Here is a 16,452-nt window from a genome sequence, read left to right as displayed (position 1 = left end):
TTTCTAGCTTTATCTTCCAGTGTGTCTCGATGTATTCTTTCATCTTCCCCATAGAATATGTTACCTGCCGAATATAACTCTTGGTAAAACTCCTTAAATACTCTCCACTTATCTTTCATCAGATTGTGAATATTACCCGTTTTATCTTTTATTAGGCTAATTGAATCCTTTACTTTTTTTGACGGTACAGCTCTCGCCAGCAATTTGGAATTTTTATTACCATGTTCAAAAAATTATCTTTTCAAGCATATCAAATCCCTCTGCACTTTTTCCATACCTTTATTTTCTAACTCCTTCCTTTTTGCCTGTAATTGTGCATAACGTCTTTTATGTTTATCATGAATATATTGATTTTACAATGTCCTAATTTCTTCCTCTAATTTTTTCATCTCTTTTTGTTCCCCCCCCACCCTTCAATTTACTGGGTTCCCTAATGCCAATTCCCCTCATCACTGCTTTCATTGCATCCCATATGCTTGCTTGAGTGCTTTGACCCTTCTCATTAATCTCCCATATGTCTAATAATTCTTCCCCTATCTTATTTACTGTTTGACTATCATTGAAGATCCTCGTATCTAACTGGGACTGGTGATTGAAACGCTTCATGCCATGTGAGTCAAGGGCAGGGGAGTCTCTGGGAAGCCCCTTTTCTGCACCACGCAGCAAGGAATTGGAGCATGTGTCCCTGGGAGAAAGAGCTCGTTTTGTTCCTCCATGAGCTGTACTCAGGGTTTCTGTTCTGCATTTTGGGGAAGGGGAGCCCTAATTCATCCGGCTGTTGCACAGCAACCCATCAAACTGAGTGTGTGTGAGGCGTCTTTGCATGTGTGTGTGCATGCATAAGAGAACAGTACATGTGCGCATACATGTGTGGCGTTCTCAAATCCATGCCACACTCTTGTGTCGCTTTAAGAGTCACGATACCCTCTTCAAAATGCCCAAAAGGCCTGTCACAAAGAAGAGGGGCAAAGACTTGCTCTGCTACTGCTTCAAACGAAAGGACTAGATCAGCGGTTCTCAACCTGTGGGTCCCCAGATGTTGTTGGACTACAACTCCCATCATCCCTGAGCTCTGGCCTTGCTAGCTAGGGGTGATGGGAGTTGTAGTTCAACAACATCTGGAGACCCACAGGTTGAGAAAGGCTGGACTAGATCTAACAGGCTTAAATGCCAAGAGGGTAGATTTCAGCTGAAGATTCAAGAGAGCTTCTTGATGGCAAGAGGTCAGTCACATCCACATCATATGTTTAAAGCACTCTTGTGCGACTCATGACGCTTTCCCCCAAAGAATCATGGGACCTGTAGCTTTAAGGGTCTCCTTAACAACTCCAAAGGCTGTCACATGGGAGATGGAGCGAGCTTGCTTTCTCTAGCTCTGGAGGGCAGGACTCGAACCCATGGCTTCAAGTCGCAAGGAAGGAGATTCCGACTCGACACCAGGGGAAAACTTTCTGGCAGTAAGAGCTGTTCTGACAGTGGAGGGAAGTTGTGGACTCTCCTTCCTTGGAGGTTTTTAAGCAGAGATTGGGTGGCTATCTGTCATGGGTGCTTTATCTGAGCTTCCTGCATTGGTCCCAATGACCCTTGGGGTCGCTTCCAACTCTATGAACTCTATGATTCTATTAACTCCTCAGCTCCCAGTCAGATGGTATTGAAGGGGGGTTAAAAATAAATAAATCCACAGAGAATAAGTCCACCAGTGGCTGGTACCCCAGATGGATGGATATGTTCCACTGTCGGAGAGGGGGCCAGTTTTGGGGAGACACAAGTCGGGAGGGTGTTGCTGCCCTCAGGTGCTACTCGCAGGCTTCTTTTAGGGATCTGGTCGGTCACTGGAAGAACAGGATGTTGAGCTAAACAGGCTTTCAGCCTGATCCCTGTCTGCTTCTCCCTCCTTGCCACCCTTTCCCTTGAACTCTCTCGGAGACGGCATCAGCACAAAGCAGGTTTCCTTCGCCCAACTCCCTGGTGCATATTTTTAGCTGGATTTGTTATTCAGGAAGCTGGTGGCTAATTAGGGCAGTCAGGTGTGAGGCAGACAGTCCCCTCTCCCGCGTCCTTCCCTGTGCCATCCCGATGCCCCTTCATCTCAGTCTCCCTGGTTATGACAGGTGCTTTGATTTACCAACCCCCCCACCCCGCCCACAGTCCAGACCTGCAGCCACCTTCTTTTCCACCCCCTCACCTTCAGAGCCCTAAATGTCCTCCCGGCTGAATGCAATTGTCATTGATTGCAATCTTGTTCCTGAGCTCCGGGAAATCAGCTGATGTCGGTAGCAGGCAGGGCGGGGAGGGGGGAGAAGCGAGGAGAGAGACCGGCTGCACTGTGTGGATGTCTCCACTTTGGGGGGTGTGGAGAAGGGAGAGGCTTACCCACAAGCCAAAGGAACTGGAGTGCTAAAGACAACTCAGGCCTGTGAACCGTGGAAATAATTTCAGCCTAACAGAAATCGGCGGTGCCACTATTTCGACACGCAGAGCTGAGCCGAAACACGCCCCCCCACCCACCCCTACTGCCCGGTTTCCCACTTGCCTTCCTTCCCAATGTGGCAGCCCAGCGCCCTCTCTCTGAACTGGCTATGCTTGTCCTCGGTGCCAAATCTGATAGGACTGTTTGGCATGAGGGATGTCATCACATCCCTAAGTTGCTCTCTGATTGGCTGGGGTCACATTTTTAGGAAGAAGCAGCTCAGTGGAAGGCCAAAAAAATAAAAATAAAAGCAGCACAAGCAGCTGCCCAGAAAGGCAATAAATACTACTACATACTTAAAAACACATACCCACACAGATTTTGAAACACTTTTGAAAAACATTCCCCCTCCTTTTTTCCATGCAATACAGTGGTACCTCGGGTTAAGTACTTAATTCGTTCCAGAGGTCCGTACTTAACCTGAAACTGTTCATAACCTGAAGCACCACTTTAGCTAATGGAGCCTCCTGCTGCCACCACACTGCCGGAGCATAATTTCTGTTCTCATCCTGAAGCAAAGTTCTTAACCCGAGGTACTATTTCTGGGTTAGCGAAGTCTGTAACCTGAAGCATATGTAACCTGAAGCGTATGTAAGCCGAGGTACCACTGTATCTCTATCTCTATCGCTATCTCTGTCATCTCTATCCAGTGTTGTTGTTTTTCTGGGAAAAAGGTAGGGGAACTCACCATGAAATTTGTTTGTTTGCTTGTTTGCTTGTTTGTTTGTTGCGGGCCCAGTCACAGCGCCAACCCCCCACCCCTGGGCAATGGCAAAATGTAAGATGTGATTGATAAACTCAAGCAGACAATGATCTGGATTAGAAATGGCCACAACTTTATTGATTACAGATAAAGCTGGATTTTTTGACTCAGGCATTGGCTGTATATCCATTCCAGCCCTCCTCCCCCACCCCAACAAAAACAATAATTATTTAATTTTTGAAAGGTAAGGGAATTCAATCCCCCTGAGTTCCTTCTCAAAAAAACCCCCTATCTATATCTGTATCTATGTTGTTGTTTAGTCGTTTAGTCATGTCCGACTCTTCGTGACCCCATGGACCAGAGCACGCCAGGCACTTCTTTCTTCCACTGCCTCCCGCAGTTTGGTCAAACTCATGCTGGTAGCTTCGAGAACACTATCCAACCATCTCGTCCTCTGTCGTCCCCTTCTCCTTGTGCCCCCAATCTTTCCCAACATCAGGGTCTTTTCCAGGGACTCTTCTCTTCTCATGAGGTGGCCAAAGTATTGGAGCCTCAGCTTCAGGATCTGTCCTTCTAGTGAGCACTCAGGGCTGATTTCCTTAAGAATGAATAGGTTTGATCTTCTTGCAGTCCGTGGGACTCTCAAGAGTCTCCTCCAGCACCATAATTCAAAAGCATCAGTTCTTCGGCAATCAGCCTTCTTTATGGTCCAGCTCTCACTTCCACACATCACTAATCTGTATCTATAGCTATAGCTATCCACTGATGAATGTTTGATACAGCCCTAGTTGTTAACTCAGGATTTGCCTTAGGCTCATAAACAGCCATTCTAAACATCCATTCACTTTGTTGCGAATGACAAGAATAGTCTCCAAGTGACCTGTCAAGGAAACATTTCCAAAGAAGGAAAGGATGACTAACATAGCACCTGTTCTGGAGCTGTTTTTGTGGGGAGAATAATATGCAGGTCCCACGATTCATCCCTGGCATCTCCAGGTGGGACGCGGAAATACTCAATGGTCTGACTCAGCATCCAGTGCTCCTTCTCAAAGTGCATTTCCATGTGCCAGAGTGATCAAGCTTCTGCTTGAAGATCCCCAGCGAGGGGAAGCCCCTCATACCTCTGGGACTAGGTCCCATTGTTGACCTGTGTCAAATCCACTCTTCGAAGAATCCTAGGGATTGCAGTTTATTAAGGGTGCTGAAAGTTGCTAGGAGGACCCCCGCCCTCACAGAGCTACAGTTCCCATGATTCTTTGGGGGAAGCCATGACGCTTCAAGTGTCACAGGAGTGCTCCAAACACATGGTGTGGATATGACTGATCTGCTCTTGCCATCAAGAAGCTCTCCTTAATCTTCAGCTGAAATCGACCCTCCTGGCATTTAAGCCTGTTAGATCTAGTCCTTTCCTTTGAAGCAGTAGAGAGCAAGTCTTTGCCTCTCTTCTCTGTGACAGGCCTTTGGGGCATTTTGAAGAGTGATATCATGTGATATCAGTCTTCTCCTTCATCGTGTTGAATTTAAAGGAGGCGACACGAGAAATGACTGTTAGCTATTTAGGACTGTGTTCAGTGCTGATCTTTCTCAGGGTAGACCCATTGAAACTAAGGAACATTAACTAGCAGGGCATATATTGTACAAGTGCCTGTTGAGAAACTCTCTTCCAGCCTTGCTTGAGTATTTTTTTAGGGGCGATACAAGCTCCTCTTTGGGTCTGCTCCATGTTTTTCTTGCACCATTCCAACCTTCCTCCAAGGAGCTCAGCACAACATATTATATATATTTAAGTTATTTATCAAATTTACGCACACACACCTTTTCTCCTGGGATCTCAAGGTTCTCCCCCTCCCCATTTCATCCTCACAACAACCCTGTGAGGTAGGTAGCTTAGACTGGGAGATAGTGACTGGCCCATTGAGTTTATTGGCTGAGTGGAGATTTGATCCTTTATATCCCAGGTCCTCCCAGTCCAACACTCTAAACCAGGGTTTCTGTGCTGGTCCTGTGGGTCAACCGAGAGGCGAGGTCCGAGTCCAGTCCGAGGTCGAAGGTGCAATATGGAGGCAGTCTGTAAAAGCTGGAGCTGGGTGCAGGACAGGGAGTCAGGTGAAGTCAGGAACACAGGACAGGGTTCAGGTAGGAACTTGGCAACCTACAAAGTTGCTCCCACAACCTGGGACTGGGGCCGACTAGTTTTTATCTGCCCCAGATTGTTACAACAATCCTGCTAACGTTATTAAGTGTACACAGTGGTCTCTAAGATATTCTATAAACTTTTTCCACTCTTCTTGACTGAATTTCATATCATCTTGGTGCCTCATCCTCACGGTCATCGTTCCCATTTTCGGCATAGTCCATCACCTTGGTTATCCACTCTTCTTTGGTCGGGACTTTCTCTTCCTTCCACTTCTTTTGTGTGACTTTTGCGGTGGGCAAAGTGAAGCAGGTGGAACTGCTCCCCATTTGCCTTAATGGACCAGTCTTCTCTGGCTAGCGGTATATCTATGAGGAGGAGGGAATGGGGTTCGGGGAGGAGGGGAACAGGCTGCATGATGTGAGTCTTCACCTGCTGCCTAAAGGGGCAAAGCCCAGGTACAGGTTTATCATCACCTGGCAATATATCGCAAATCATATAGGAGTATAGCATCTAGATCAAGGGAAGTAATAGTGCCACTGTATTCTGCTCTGGTCAGACCTCACCTGGAGTACTGTGTCCAGTTCTGGGCACCACAGTTCAAGAAGGACACTGACAAACTGGAACGTGTCCAGAGGAGGGCAACCAAAATGGTCAAAGGCCTGGAAACGATGCCTTATGAGGAACAGCTAAGGCAGCTGGGCATGTTTAGCCTGGAGAAGAGGAGGTTAAGGGGTGATATGATAGCCATGTTCAAATATATAAAAGGATGTCACATAGAGGAGGGATAAAGGTTGTTTTCTGCTGCTCCAGAGAAGCGGACACGGAGCAATGGATCCAAACTACAAGAAAGAAGATTCCACCTAAACATTAGGAAGAACTTCCTGACAGTAAGAGCTGTTCGACAGTGGAATTTGCTGCCAAGGAGTGTGGTGGAGTCTCCTTCTTTGGAGGTCTTTAAGCAGAGGCTTGACAACCATATGTCAGGAGTGCTCTGATGGTGTTTCCTGCTTGGCAGGGGGTTGGACTCGATGGCCCTTGTGGTCTCTTCCAACTCTATGATTCTATGATTCTATGTTGCGCATGCTGTGTAAAAATCACAATGTGGGGGAAAGCCATGAAGCCAGCCAATACATAGCTCCATCCTTATTTCAGACATCATGATATACAGTGGTACCTCGGGTTACATACACTTCAGGTTACATACACTTCAGGTTACAGACTCCGCTAACCCAGAAATATTACCTCGGGTTAAGAACTCTTCAAGATGAGAACAGAAATCGTGCAGAGGCAGCGGGAGGCCCCATTAGCTAAAGTGGTGCTTCAGGTTAAGAACAGTTTCAGGTTAAGAACAAACCTCCAGAACGAATTAAGTACGTAACCAGAGGTACCACTGTATTGGTATATTGCAATGTTTAGCTGGTGATATATTGGAAACTAGATATTGCCTTGCCCTGGATAGCGCATGTTGGCCAAACGTTCTAGGAGGAAAGCACACTTGGCAAATCCACACCGTGATCAACTCCCACCCGGAAACCAATGTCCCCACTGTGGAAGGATGTGCAGATCCAGAATTGGCCTCCACAGTCACTTATGGATTCACAGTTAAAACCGTGTTTATGGAAGACAATCTTACTTGACTATGAGTGATCGCCAAAGAAGAAGAAGAATGTTGGCCAAACTCATCCTGTGACTGAAAAGACTCTACAGAAAAGATTCTACACAAACACACACACACACCACAGCTGCATGACAGGAAGAAACTGAACCGATGGCCTCTGAACCACAGGCGTTTGGTGGTGGAAACGGCACCTGTGGCATTCCCACCTGCTAATAGGGTTGCTGAAAAGCACAACGGCCCTTGCCAGGAAATGAAAAAATGGGCATGCAAGCCTAATTTCTGGTGGGATGTCCAGAGAGACAATCCCACTGGAGAAACTCCCTGCGGTTCTCCAATCCCTTAACACAGGTGAGCCCTGAACACCCCTCACCCCACCATAAAGAATGTCTGGTATCAGAGGAGGGGGAGGCCAGGAACCTGAGCTATTTGGTAGAGGGGCAACGAGAGGATGCCAAGACTCCCGGTCTTACCAGGCGGCGCGTTGTTTCCTGCGTGAATATTTCATACCCTTTTACCAGCTCGATCCCATTTGCAGCCGCATCAATATTAATGAAGCCTTTCCCCCCCCCCTCCTTCCTCGCCCCCCCTTGCCCCCGCTCCGGCCTCCACTCACCAGCCCTCCGGCCTGCTTTGCCAACTCACTTGTTCTGGGGCAAGCGAGGGCTTTGCTGGCCGTTGTTCAGGCCAAATCCCAAAGGGGCCTGAGGCTAAGAGAAAGAAAGGCAGAGCGAGAGAGCACTGGCGGCGGCCGGCGGGGGGGGGGGGGAGCATGACAGGGCACGGATGGGCCCAAAGCAAAAAAAGAAGGATAGTTGGAGAAGAAGCAGAGGCGGCAGAGAGGAATGAATCAGTGAGAAGCACCGCCTTGATTTAGACAAGGCCTGAGAGATGTGCATCGATGCCCTAAGCTGGGGCGGTAAGGTTTTATTTTAGAGAGGTTGTGTGTGCAAGCTCACTTCCAAGAGCGTGCAGGACTCCAAACACCGGTAGCAGGAAGACTGGCCGCTAGCAAAACTGTCCACCGGCACTGTCTCTTCAACATTTTCCCTGTCTCCTTCAGGGAGATGCCTCATGCCAGCAACCCAAATGCCCAAACGGAAGAACAGCCCTCCACAGCCAAGAGCCAGGGTGGCACACAGTTGAAATCCTGGCCTTTTGTAACCGGGGTTGCCGGTTCCAGGCCTGCAATGGGCATGGTTCCTGAGGATGGCTCTAGGCCCGTGGTTCCCAATTAGCTAAGTACAGCGGTACCTCAGGTTAAGAACTTAATTTGTTCTGGGGGTTCGTTCTTAACCTGAAACTGTTCTTAACCTGAAGCACCACTTTAGGTAATGGGGCCTCCTGCTGCTGCCGTACCGCTGGAGCACGATTTCTGTTCTCATCCTGAAGCAAAGTTCTTAACCTGAAGCACTATTTCTGGGTTAGCGGAGTCTGTAACCTGAAGCGTCTGTAACCTGAAGCGTATGTAACCCGAGGTACCACTGTATTGTGGACCCCCTGTTTTTCAAAACCCAAGCCATGGACCCCCCTACTTTTGAATATTTTCAAATCTCTGTAGTAGTTTTTGTTATGTGAATGAGGCCACAGGCGTCCCGTCCCCCCAGTGGACCACCAATTGGGAACGGCTGCTCTAACTGCCAAACAGATGTACCATCTTTGCCAAAACGTGCTGGCGGACATCAAGGGAAACGTTTCGTGGCAAATTGTCCATGAGGACTTAATTCCACATGAGTACCTCATGACTGAGAGATGAACCAGCCCAACGTAGCGTCAGGGTGGGGAACCTCGGGACCAGAAGCCTAATGTGGCCCCTGACATCTTTATGTAGGCAAAATTGCACCACCAGGGGAGATATTGGCAGGTCTGGAGAAAACCCAGTGTTTTCAGAAATGCAAAACAAATTATGACAAATCTTCAGAGAAAATGCCAGGAGGGGAAACTCAAAACAATATGGAAGTGGCGTTGGAATGGAGTATCCTGATCAGGAGCAATTCACGCACAGCATGTTTTTTGCAGGTCATGCTCAAAGTAAGCTGGATGCCGAGGAGACAGGTCAGAATCCTACTGTGCCTGACATGTAATTTTCTATATGGATGCAATATTTAGACTGAATGCATAAGTGGGTTTTAGATAACCAGCCTCAGCAGGAAAGTTAGGCTCCAAGGAGCACTGTCAACAAGATTCTGGCTCGTGAGGAATATTAAAGACTAGATTTCCCCTGAAGCATTGCTGGGGTGGGGACTTGGATGAGTGTGTCCTCTTCTCTGTATGAAAATATTCCCTCCCCTCCTTCCCCGCCAAAAAACCCTGGATTTTGGGGAGAAGGGTCCTTGCCTAGTCTTCTCTCTGAGATGTTCGCTGGAAGCTGCCTTTTCTAGTGTGTTGTAATAGAACCCAGACGATGGTGTAGGAGGAGGCTCATAAATTGATGATGACGATGATACAATTTGCCACCTCACTGAAAAGTAGGCCTAAGGGGCCACTGCTCAGAGGAGGCCTTTTCCTCCTCACCATGTTGCTACGCTCTTCCTTCTTGTGAAAGAACAGCCACCCTGGGGACAAGGTCTCAAATATCTTCAGAGTTTCTGAACATATGTGTATATATACATATGCACGCCATCAAACACAGCAGCTGATCCTTGAAAATTCAGCGCTAATTATGCAATGACTCACTAGGCCCTCCGTACTCATAGAGTCTGTGTGTGTGTGTGTGTGTGTGTGTGTGTGTTTAATACACGCACATGCATGTACATGCACAAAAATATATTTCTGTTCCAACCCTGGTGTGTGATACCCACAGATACTCCATGTCTTGGTCACCCACTGAGTACCTGCACAGAATCTGTGTTTGTGTGTGTGTTAGCATCCCCCATCCCCGAACAAGAAGGTCGCAAAGAGCAGCAGCAAATCATCTTGCCTGCGGATGTGGAATTGGCATTAGCTGTCTACCATCTTGTCAATTTCACCTGCGCTCTTTGTGGTCTTGGTACACAGATCTTTCAACTTATGAAAGATGATCTTCTCCCAGCCTTCTGATTTCTCTCTCTCTCTCTCATTTGTGCACCGCAGCTGCTTTTAAAACGCTTTCCCCAGGTGATAATAACCTGGGATAGAAATTGACATAAGCAGAGTCCAGGATATCTGTTCAGCCCAGCAGAATTCCAAGATCCATGTTGGTATTTGAATTCCAACCACATTGGGAAATACCGTACTTTTCCGTGTATAAGACGCCCCCGTGTATAAGACGTCCGCTATTTTGGGGACGAAAAATTAAGAAAATGGGGAGAGATTGCCCAGAGTTGTTGAGCTTTTTGGGGGAGGGTGACCCAGAAAATCACTCACCTGCCTGGCCAACAACGCTAACACCCAATCAACACCACCCCTTCCTTGCCACAGACACCAGTAACATGCTGCAGACCATCTCCGGTTCGTGGCCTCAACCAATCCCACGTTACCCCTAGGCACTACCCATGTATAAGACGACCCCCTATTTTAAACCTAATTTTTTAGTAAAAAAAAAACATAGTCTTATACACGGAAAAGTACGGTATGCCTGTGTGCTGATACTCTCGCCTTTTCTGCTTCAGAGGAAATAAAATTTATTATATTTCCTCCCCAGCCCATCTTTGGAACACTGAAATTCTTTGTTCTGAGATTTTGTTTTCCATGGTGCTTTTCCTAATGCAAATGTCGGTTAGATTTTTGAAGCAACATTCCCTTCCAAATACACACACACATTAGGGCTGTTTAAGCTTTTAAAGAAAACCAGCAATATTCCATCAGGTTTGTATCCATAAGGTTGTAACTTGCAATGTGAAATTTGGCGAAATCCAGCTGATTCCAACATTATTATGAAATATGGTGGGTTCCTTGTGTATGTCTCTCCTGAGGATTGTGTGGCTGCACAGATTTTCCACGACTACCTTTTTGCAGGAGAATAAATGTGCCAAGCTTGTTCTTCTTGCACTGTAGGGAAGATGCTAAGTAGCATTTCTTCATGGGCGCATATATATATATATAGGTTGGCGGTTCGAATCCTCACGACGGAGTGAGCTCCTGTTGCTCGGTCCCAGCTCCTGCCACCCTAGCAGTTTGAAAGCACGTCAAAGTGCAAGTAGATAAATAGGTACTCTGGCGGGAAGGTAAACGGCATTTCCGTGCGCTACTCTGGTTCGCCAGAAGTGGTTTAGTCATGCTGGCCACATGACCCGGAAGCTGTACACCGGCTCCCTCAGCCAATAAAGCGAGATGAGTGCCGCAACCCCAGAGTGGGTCACAACTGGACCTAATGGTCAGGGGTCCCTTTACCTTTACTTATGTATTTGAGTGATCAGATAATCCAAGTACAAGTAAACAAACACCCATTGACAGCATGAGAAAAAGGGACCACTTGAGGGAATGCATTGGTGATAACAGATTCATTATAGTAATTATTAATATTCTGACTAAATTGGGTATAACTCAGATTAGAGCAGTTTGAAACAAAGCCTACAACATGCTCTGATTTGGGGCTTGCCATGTGGCTTATATCAGATGGGCAATGTATTCTTGATACAATTAATTGAGTATATGAGGGGGGTTATGTTAGTTTCCGATGTGACATTTTGTTATATTGTTGAATGGTGCACAACTGTGCAATGTTGCAGCCAGACCATTGACTGGGCCTTGTTTTAAGGAGCACGTGACACACATACACAACAGCGCAATTTTGGACCAGGTCACAGAATCACAGAATTGGAAGGGACCCCAGGGGTCATCTAGTCCAACCCCATGCAATGCCGGAATCCTGCCCACAGCTGTCCCTGGACAAGCTCAAACCACCAGCCTTCAGGTTAACAACCAGATACACTTAACCTGTTATGCCACTGGAGGTTCCATCTGAAAGCCTTTACTCTTCATTATTCAACATTTTTACTGGATGCCTAATAACATGGTTCCTCTGGGCTGCTCACAACGATAAAATACAATATTAAAATATTGGGTTGTAGCCAACTAGGTTTTACTCAGAGTAAGCCTATAGAAATCACTGAATTGGTCTGCTCTGAGTACGACTAACCCATTATTTTATATTATACAGTCGTACCTCGGAAGTCAAATGCCTTGCGAGTCGAACGTTTTGGCTCCTGAACGCCACAAACCCAGAAGTGAGTGTTCCAGTTTGAGAACGTTCTTTGGAACCCGAACATCCGATGCAGCTTCCGCGGGTTCTGATTGGCTGCAGGAGCTTCCTGCAGCCAATCGGAAGCTGCGCCTTGGTTTCCGAATGTTTTGGAAGTCGAACAGACTTCTGGACTGGATTCCGTTTGACTGCTGAGCTATGACTGTATATCATACCTCTCAACCACCATATTGACTGATGCTGCCAGATTCCAGCAAGGCGGCCTCCTCTGTGCTGGGATTTCCTTCTCCCCCAGATACTTTTACTGACCACGTTGTTTTCTTCTTCATCTTCTCCCATCTCACAGGAAAAAGCGGATTTAGGGGAGCTGAATTTCTCTCTCTGTTACTTGCCCACCGCTGGGCGCCTCACGGTCACCATCATCAAGGCCACCAACCTCAAAGCCATGGATCTGACTGGATTTTCTGGTGAGCCGCCAGGGCAGCCGTGGGGGAAGAAGGGCTGTAGCAGGGCTACAGGGCTGGTGAGGTTTTCAGCAATCAGCGTTAATAATAATAATAATAATAATAATACCCTGCCCATCTGGTTGGGTTTCCCCAGCCATTCTGGGGATAACAGAATATTAAAAACACAATAAAACATTAAACATTAAAAACTTCCCTAAACAGGGCTGCCTTCAGATGTCTTCTAAAAGTCAGATAGTTGCTTATTTCCTTGACATCAGATGACACTGCCGAGAAGGCCCTCTGTCTGGTTCCCTGTAATCTCACTTCTCACAGGGAGGGAACTGCCAGAAGGCCCTCGGAACTGGACCTCAGTGTCCGGGCTGAACAACGGGGGTGGAGACGCTCCTTCAGGTGTACTGAAGTCCCCCTTCTCTCTCCCGGAAATCACAGTTGTATGGAGTTGGACAAGGTTGTACCCACTGACCCTCACCCAAGTGTCACATCCCATCTCGGGCATCCAAGCATTGGAGCAAAAACAATTGGCAGGCGCTGTTCCCCAATCTCTAGAGGTCATCTCTGGTGGGACTGGGGAGCACTTCCTGGAACTGCCCAGCAACCGCAAAGGCCAAGCATATCTTGGGACTGGAACCTCTGTCAAGATGGCAGCATCCAAGAGCAGGGGTGGGGAGAACGGTGGCAAGTAGGCAGCATGGGCCGGGCCTGGTCTGTTTCCCCCATAATTCCATCAGCCTCCTCTCTCCAGATCCTTATGTCAAGGCATCCCTCATGTGTGAAGGGAGGCGGCTGAAGAAGCGCAAGACATCCATCAAGAAGAACACACTCAACCCCAGTTACAACGAGGCCCTCGTCTTTGACATCCCCCAAGACAGCATGGAGCATGTCAGCATCACCCTGGCGGTCATGGATTATGACTGGTGAGGCACAACGCACACAGGTGCGCACTCTGCCCCTATGTCCCTCATTTCTCCATTCAGCAGATGAGTCTCTTCTGGGCAGTGGTGATTCCCACTGTGTTTCTTTGCTATCCTGCCAAAATAAGGCTACTCTGGGATTCTTAGCTCTGACCAAAGGGATGTGTGGGGTCTGGCAAAGGGGACACTAGGAACCAGGACCACATGTGGAGGCAGACACCCAGTTTTCCTAGGCCAGGGAATGGCATGATGTGCGGTGCAAGAGGCGGCAAGTCCGGCTTCTCAGGAAAAGGCAGCGCAAGCTAGAGGAAGAGCTGAGATTCCTGCTTCTTCCAAAAGGGGTGTGGAAAATCCAGACCAGGTTTTCCTGGGAGGAATCTGGTGTCTAGTGAATGGCAAGATGCAGGGGGTGTTCAAGGGAGGGCCCCACGCTTCTCAGGAAAGGCAGTGCTGGAATTCCTGCTTTGACTGTGCAGAAATGGGAGCCGAGAGCTGAGTTCTCTGCAAGGCGAGTGGGGGCTTTTAAATGAGGGGAGGGGGCTGAGTGCCAGGATTTCTCGCTTCTTTCGAGTGATGGGAAGCAGAGCACAGAATGGGAGTCTGGGAGCCAGGATTCCTTGGTTCCATCCTCTTCTCCTTGACCTTGAAAGGAAAATATTAGTGTGGCAGGGATTGTTGTTTTTTAAGTGCTGCTTCGATGTTATTTCTACATAGGAGCCTTGCAGTGCTGAATCAGAGACGAGAGTCTGGCTCGTTTGCACAAAGCAAGCTTTCCTTGTGTCGCCAGCCTGCTGCCCGCAGCCGCAACCATTTCTTACTGCAGAGATGGGGAACTTGCAGCTCTCATCAGCCCCAGCCAGACTGGCCAGCGGTCAGGGATGATGGGAAGTCTGGAAACATCTGGAGGAGTTCCTCATCCCCATCTTAAACTATTAATTCTTTAAGTGGGGAAGGGGCATAGCAAGCTTTTTTTAAAAATGGCCTTAATAGTCTTTCTCCATCCCCAGTCCCAAGATTGCAATGCTAGTTCTACCCAGAGGAAGGCCATTGACGCTAATGGGCTTAGATTCAGTTATTTTGATCGGTGTACTCTGAATACAACCAGCCTTGGTTACAGCCCAATGTAAATAAGTTAAACTGATTTATAACACACGCACCGCAATGCTGAAGTCCCATCGTGCCCCCTTCCCCACCCTATTCATTGCTCATCCTCTTCTCTAAGTTGGTGGAGCATGAGACTCTTAATCTCAGGGTCGTAGGTTTGAGCCCCACGTTGGCAAAAGATGCAACATCTAGTCCAACATTGCAGGGGGTTGGACTAGATGACCCTCGTGGCCCCTTCTGCAATCCTTATGATTCTATTATTCCACAGCATTGGGCACAACGAGGTCATCGGGATGTGCAGAGTGGGCAGCGACGCAGACGCACCCGGGAGGGACCACTGGGCCGAGATGCTGGCGAACCCACGCAAACCCATCGAGCACTGGCACCAGCTAGTGGAGGTGAGTCTCGCATTGCAGCGAGAGCAGGAACTACAATTCCCATCATCCCTGCTAGCTAGGGATGATGGGAGTTGTAGTGCAAAATCAGCTGGAAACCCAAGTTTGGGAAACACTGGCTTAGAGGAAGTGGGGGTGTGGCGTTGAAAAGCCAGGGGTGTGATCTGCTGGGTCACAATGGGGGAGCAAGGACGCCTCGGTCCTCTCTGGGAAAAGCAGGCAAAGAGTAGCATCCAGTGGTTAGAGGGCAAGGCTGGTGGCTTCAAAATGCCGTCAGTGGGATTTTGGATCATGGTGGGAGCTGAGAGCATCCCGTTTGCTCCTTTGAACACTTCCTCCTCTTCCCTTCTTCAGGAGAAGACTTTGAACAGCTACATCAACAAGAATCCTCCAGCGCGGGACAAACCCAGCATCGTAGTAGAAAGCGTTCAGTCGGACTAAGGCAACCACCACCAGCCCTTTGCCACCAGGGACTGTGAGTACCTATGGCAGAAGGGGGCATGGCAGCGGGGGCGGGGGAGAGAGAAATGTACCCACAAGTCATAACTTTAGTGCAATTTGGAGATGCTTCCCTGGTTACTTTTTTTTTTTTTAAGGGGCAAAAAAAAAACCCTGCACTGAACTTTTTAAACCACCGAACTGTTTTTATTTTGATTCTATATTTTGTGGTTTTATATTTTGGTTTTGTTCTGTGAACCACCCTGAGACCTCCGGGTATAGGGTGGTACAGTGGTACCTCGGGTTAAGTACTTAATTCGTTCCGGAGGTCCATACTTAACCTGAAACTGTTCTTAACCTGAAGCACCACTTTAGCTAATGGGGCCTCCTGCTGCTGCCCCGCCGCCAGAGCACGATTTCTGTTCTCATCCTGAAGCAAAGTTCTTAACCTGAAGCACTATTTCTGGGTTAGCGGAGTCTGTAACCTGAAGCGTATGTAACCTGAAGTGTATCTAACCTGAGGTACCACTGTATATAAATTCAATAAATAATAATGATAGTGATGGTGATGATAATAATACATTCGTACCTCTGAAGTCAAACAGAATCCATTCCGGAAGTCCGCTCAATTTCCAAAACGTTTGGAAACCAAAGCGTAGCTTCTGATTGGCTGCAGGAAGCTCCTGCAGCCAATCGGAAGCAGCGTAAGCCCCTTCGGATATTCAGGTTCCAAAAGTAGCTTGCAAACTGGAACAGTTGTGGCATTCAGGAGCCAAAACGTTTGAGAACTAAGCTGTTTGAAAACCAAGGTACGACTGTAGTAATAATAATAATAATAATAATAATAATAATAATAATAATACCAGTACCTTGGTCACTCAGCTTGCTTGCGGTTCCCCCCTTTGACCACCTGAGGGAGTCAAAGGCAGCTCTTTTACAGCTCCTCTGAAGCCCCTTCCCTCCCCACTTTGAGCAGGTCTAAACAGGCCTGTGGCCAAGGGAGGGCTATTGAATGCATTGCTCCACCTGCAGTAACACTTTGCCCCACTTAGGGTTTTTTTTATTATTAAAAAAAACATACACAGAGGTC

The 16,452-nt window shown here is 47.8% G+C and overlaps 1 protein-coding gene across 1 annotated transcript in view; it reads left to right on the top strand.

Moving 5' to 3' along the window:
• SYT3 (synaptotagmin 3) overlaps positions 1–16,452 on the top strand; it is a 52,587-nt gene that overhangs the window by 32,306 nt on the left and 3,829 nt on the right. The window contains exons 6-9 of the mRNA XM_083583133.1: positions 12,394–12,514; positions 13,257–13,428; positions 14,798–14,927; positions 15,279–15,399. Of these exons, the coding sequence (XP_083439259.1) occupies positions 12,394–12,514; positions 13,257–13,428; positions 14,798–14,927; positions 15,279–15,365 (510 nt within the window). The 3' untranslated portion in view covers positions 15,366–15,399. The remainder of the gene's footprint in view (positions 1–12,393; positions 12,515–13,256; positions 13,429–14,797; positions 14,928–15,278; positions 15,400–16,452) is intronic.

This window comes from Podarcis filfolensis (genome assembly GCF_964270895.1).
Source record: "Podarcis filfolensis genome assembly, chromosome: 13".
NCBI classification, from domain to species: Eukaryota; Metazoa; Chordata; class Lepidosauria; order Squamata; family Lacertidae; genus Podarcis; species Podarcis filfolensis.
The sequence above is the reverse complement of the archived record's forward strand: the minus strand, read 5'-3'. Positions and strand labels throughout refer to the sequence as shown.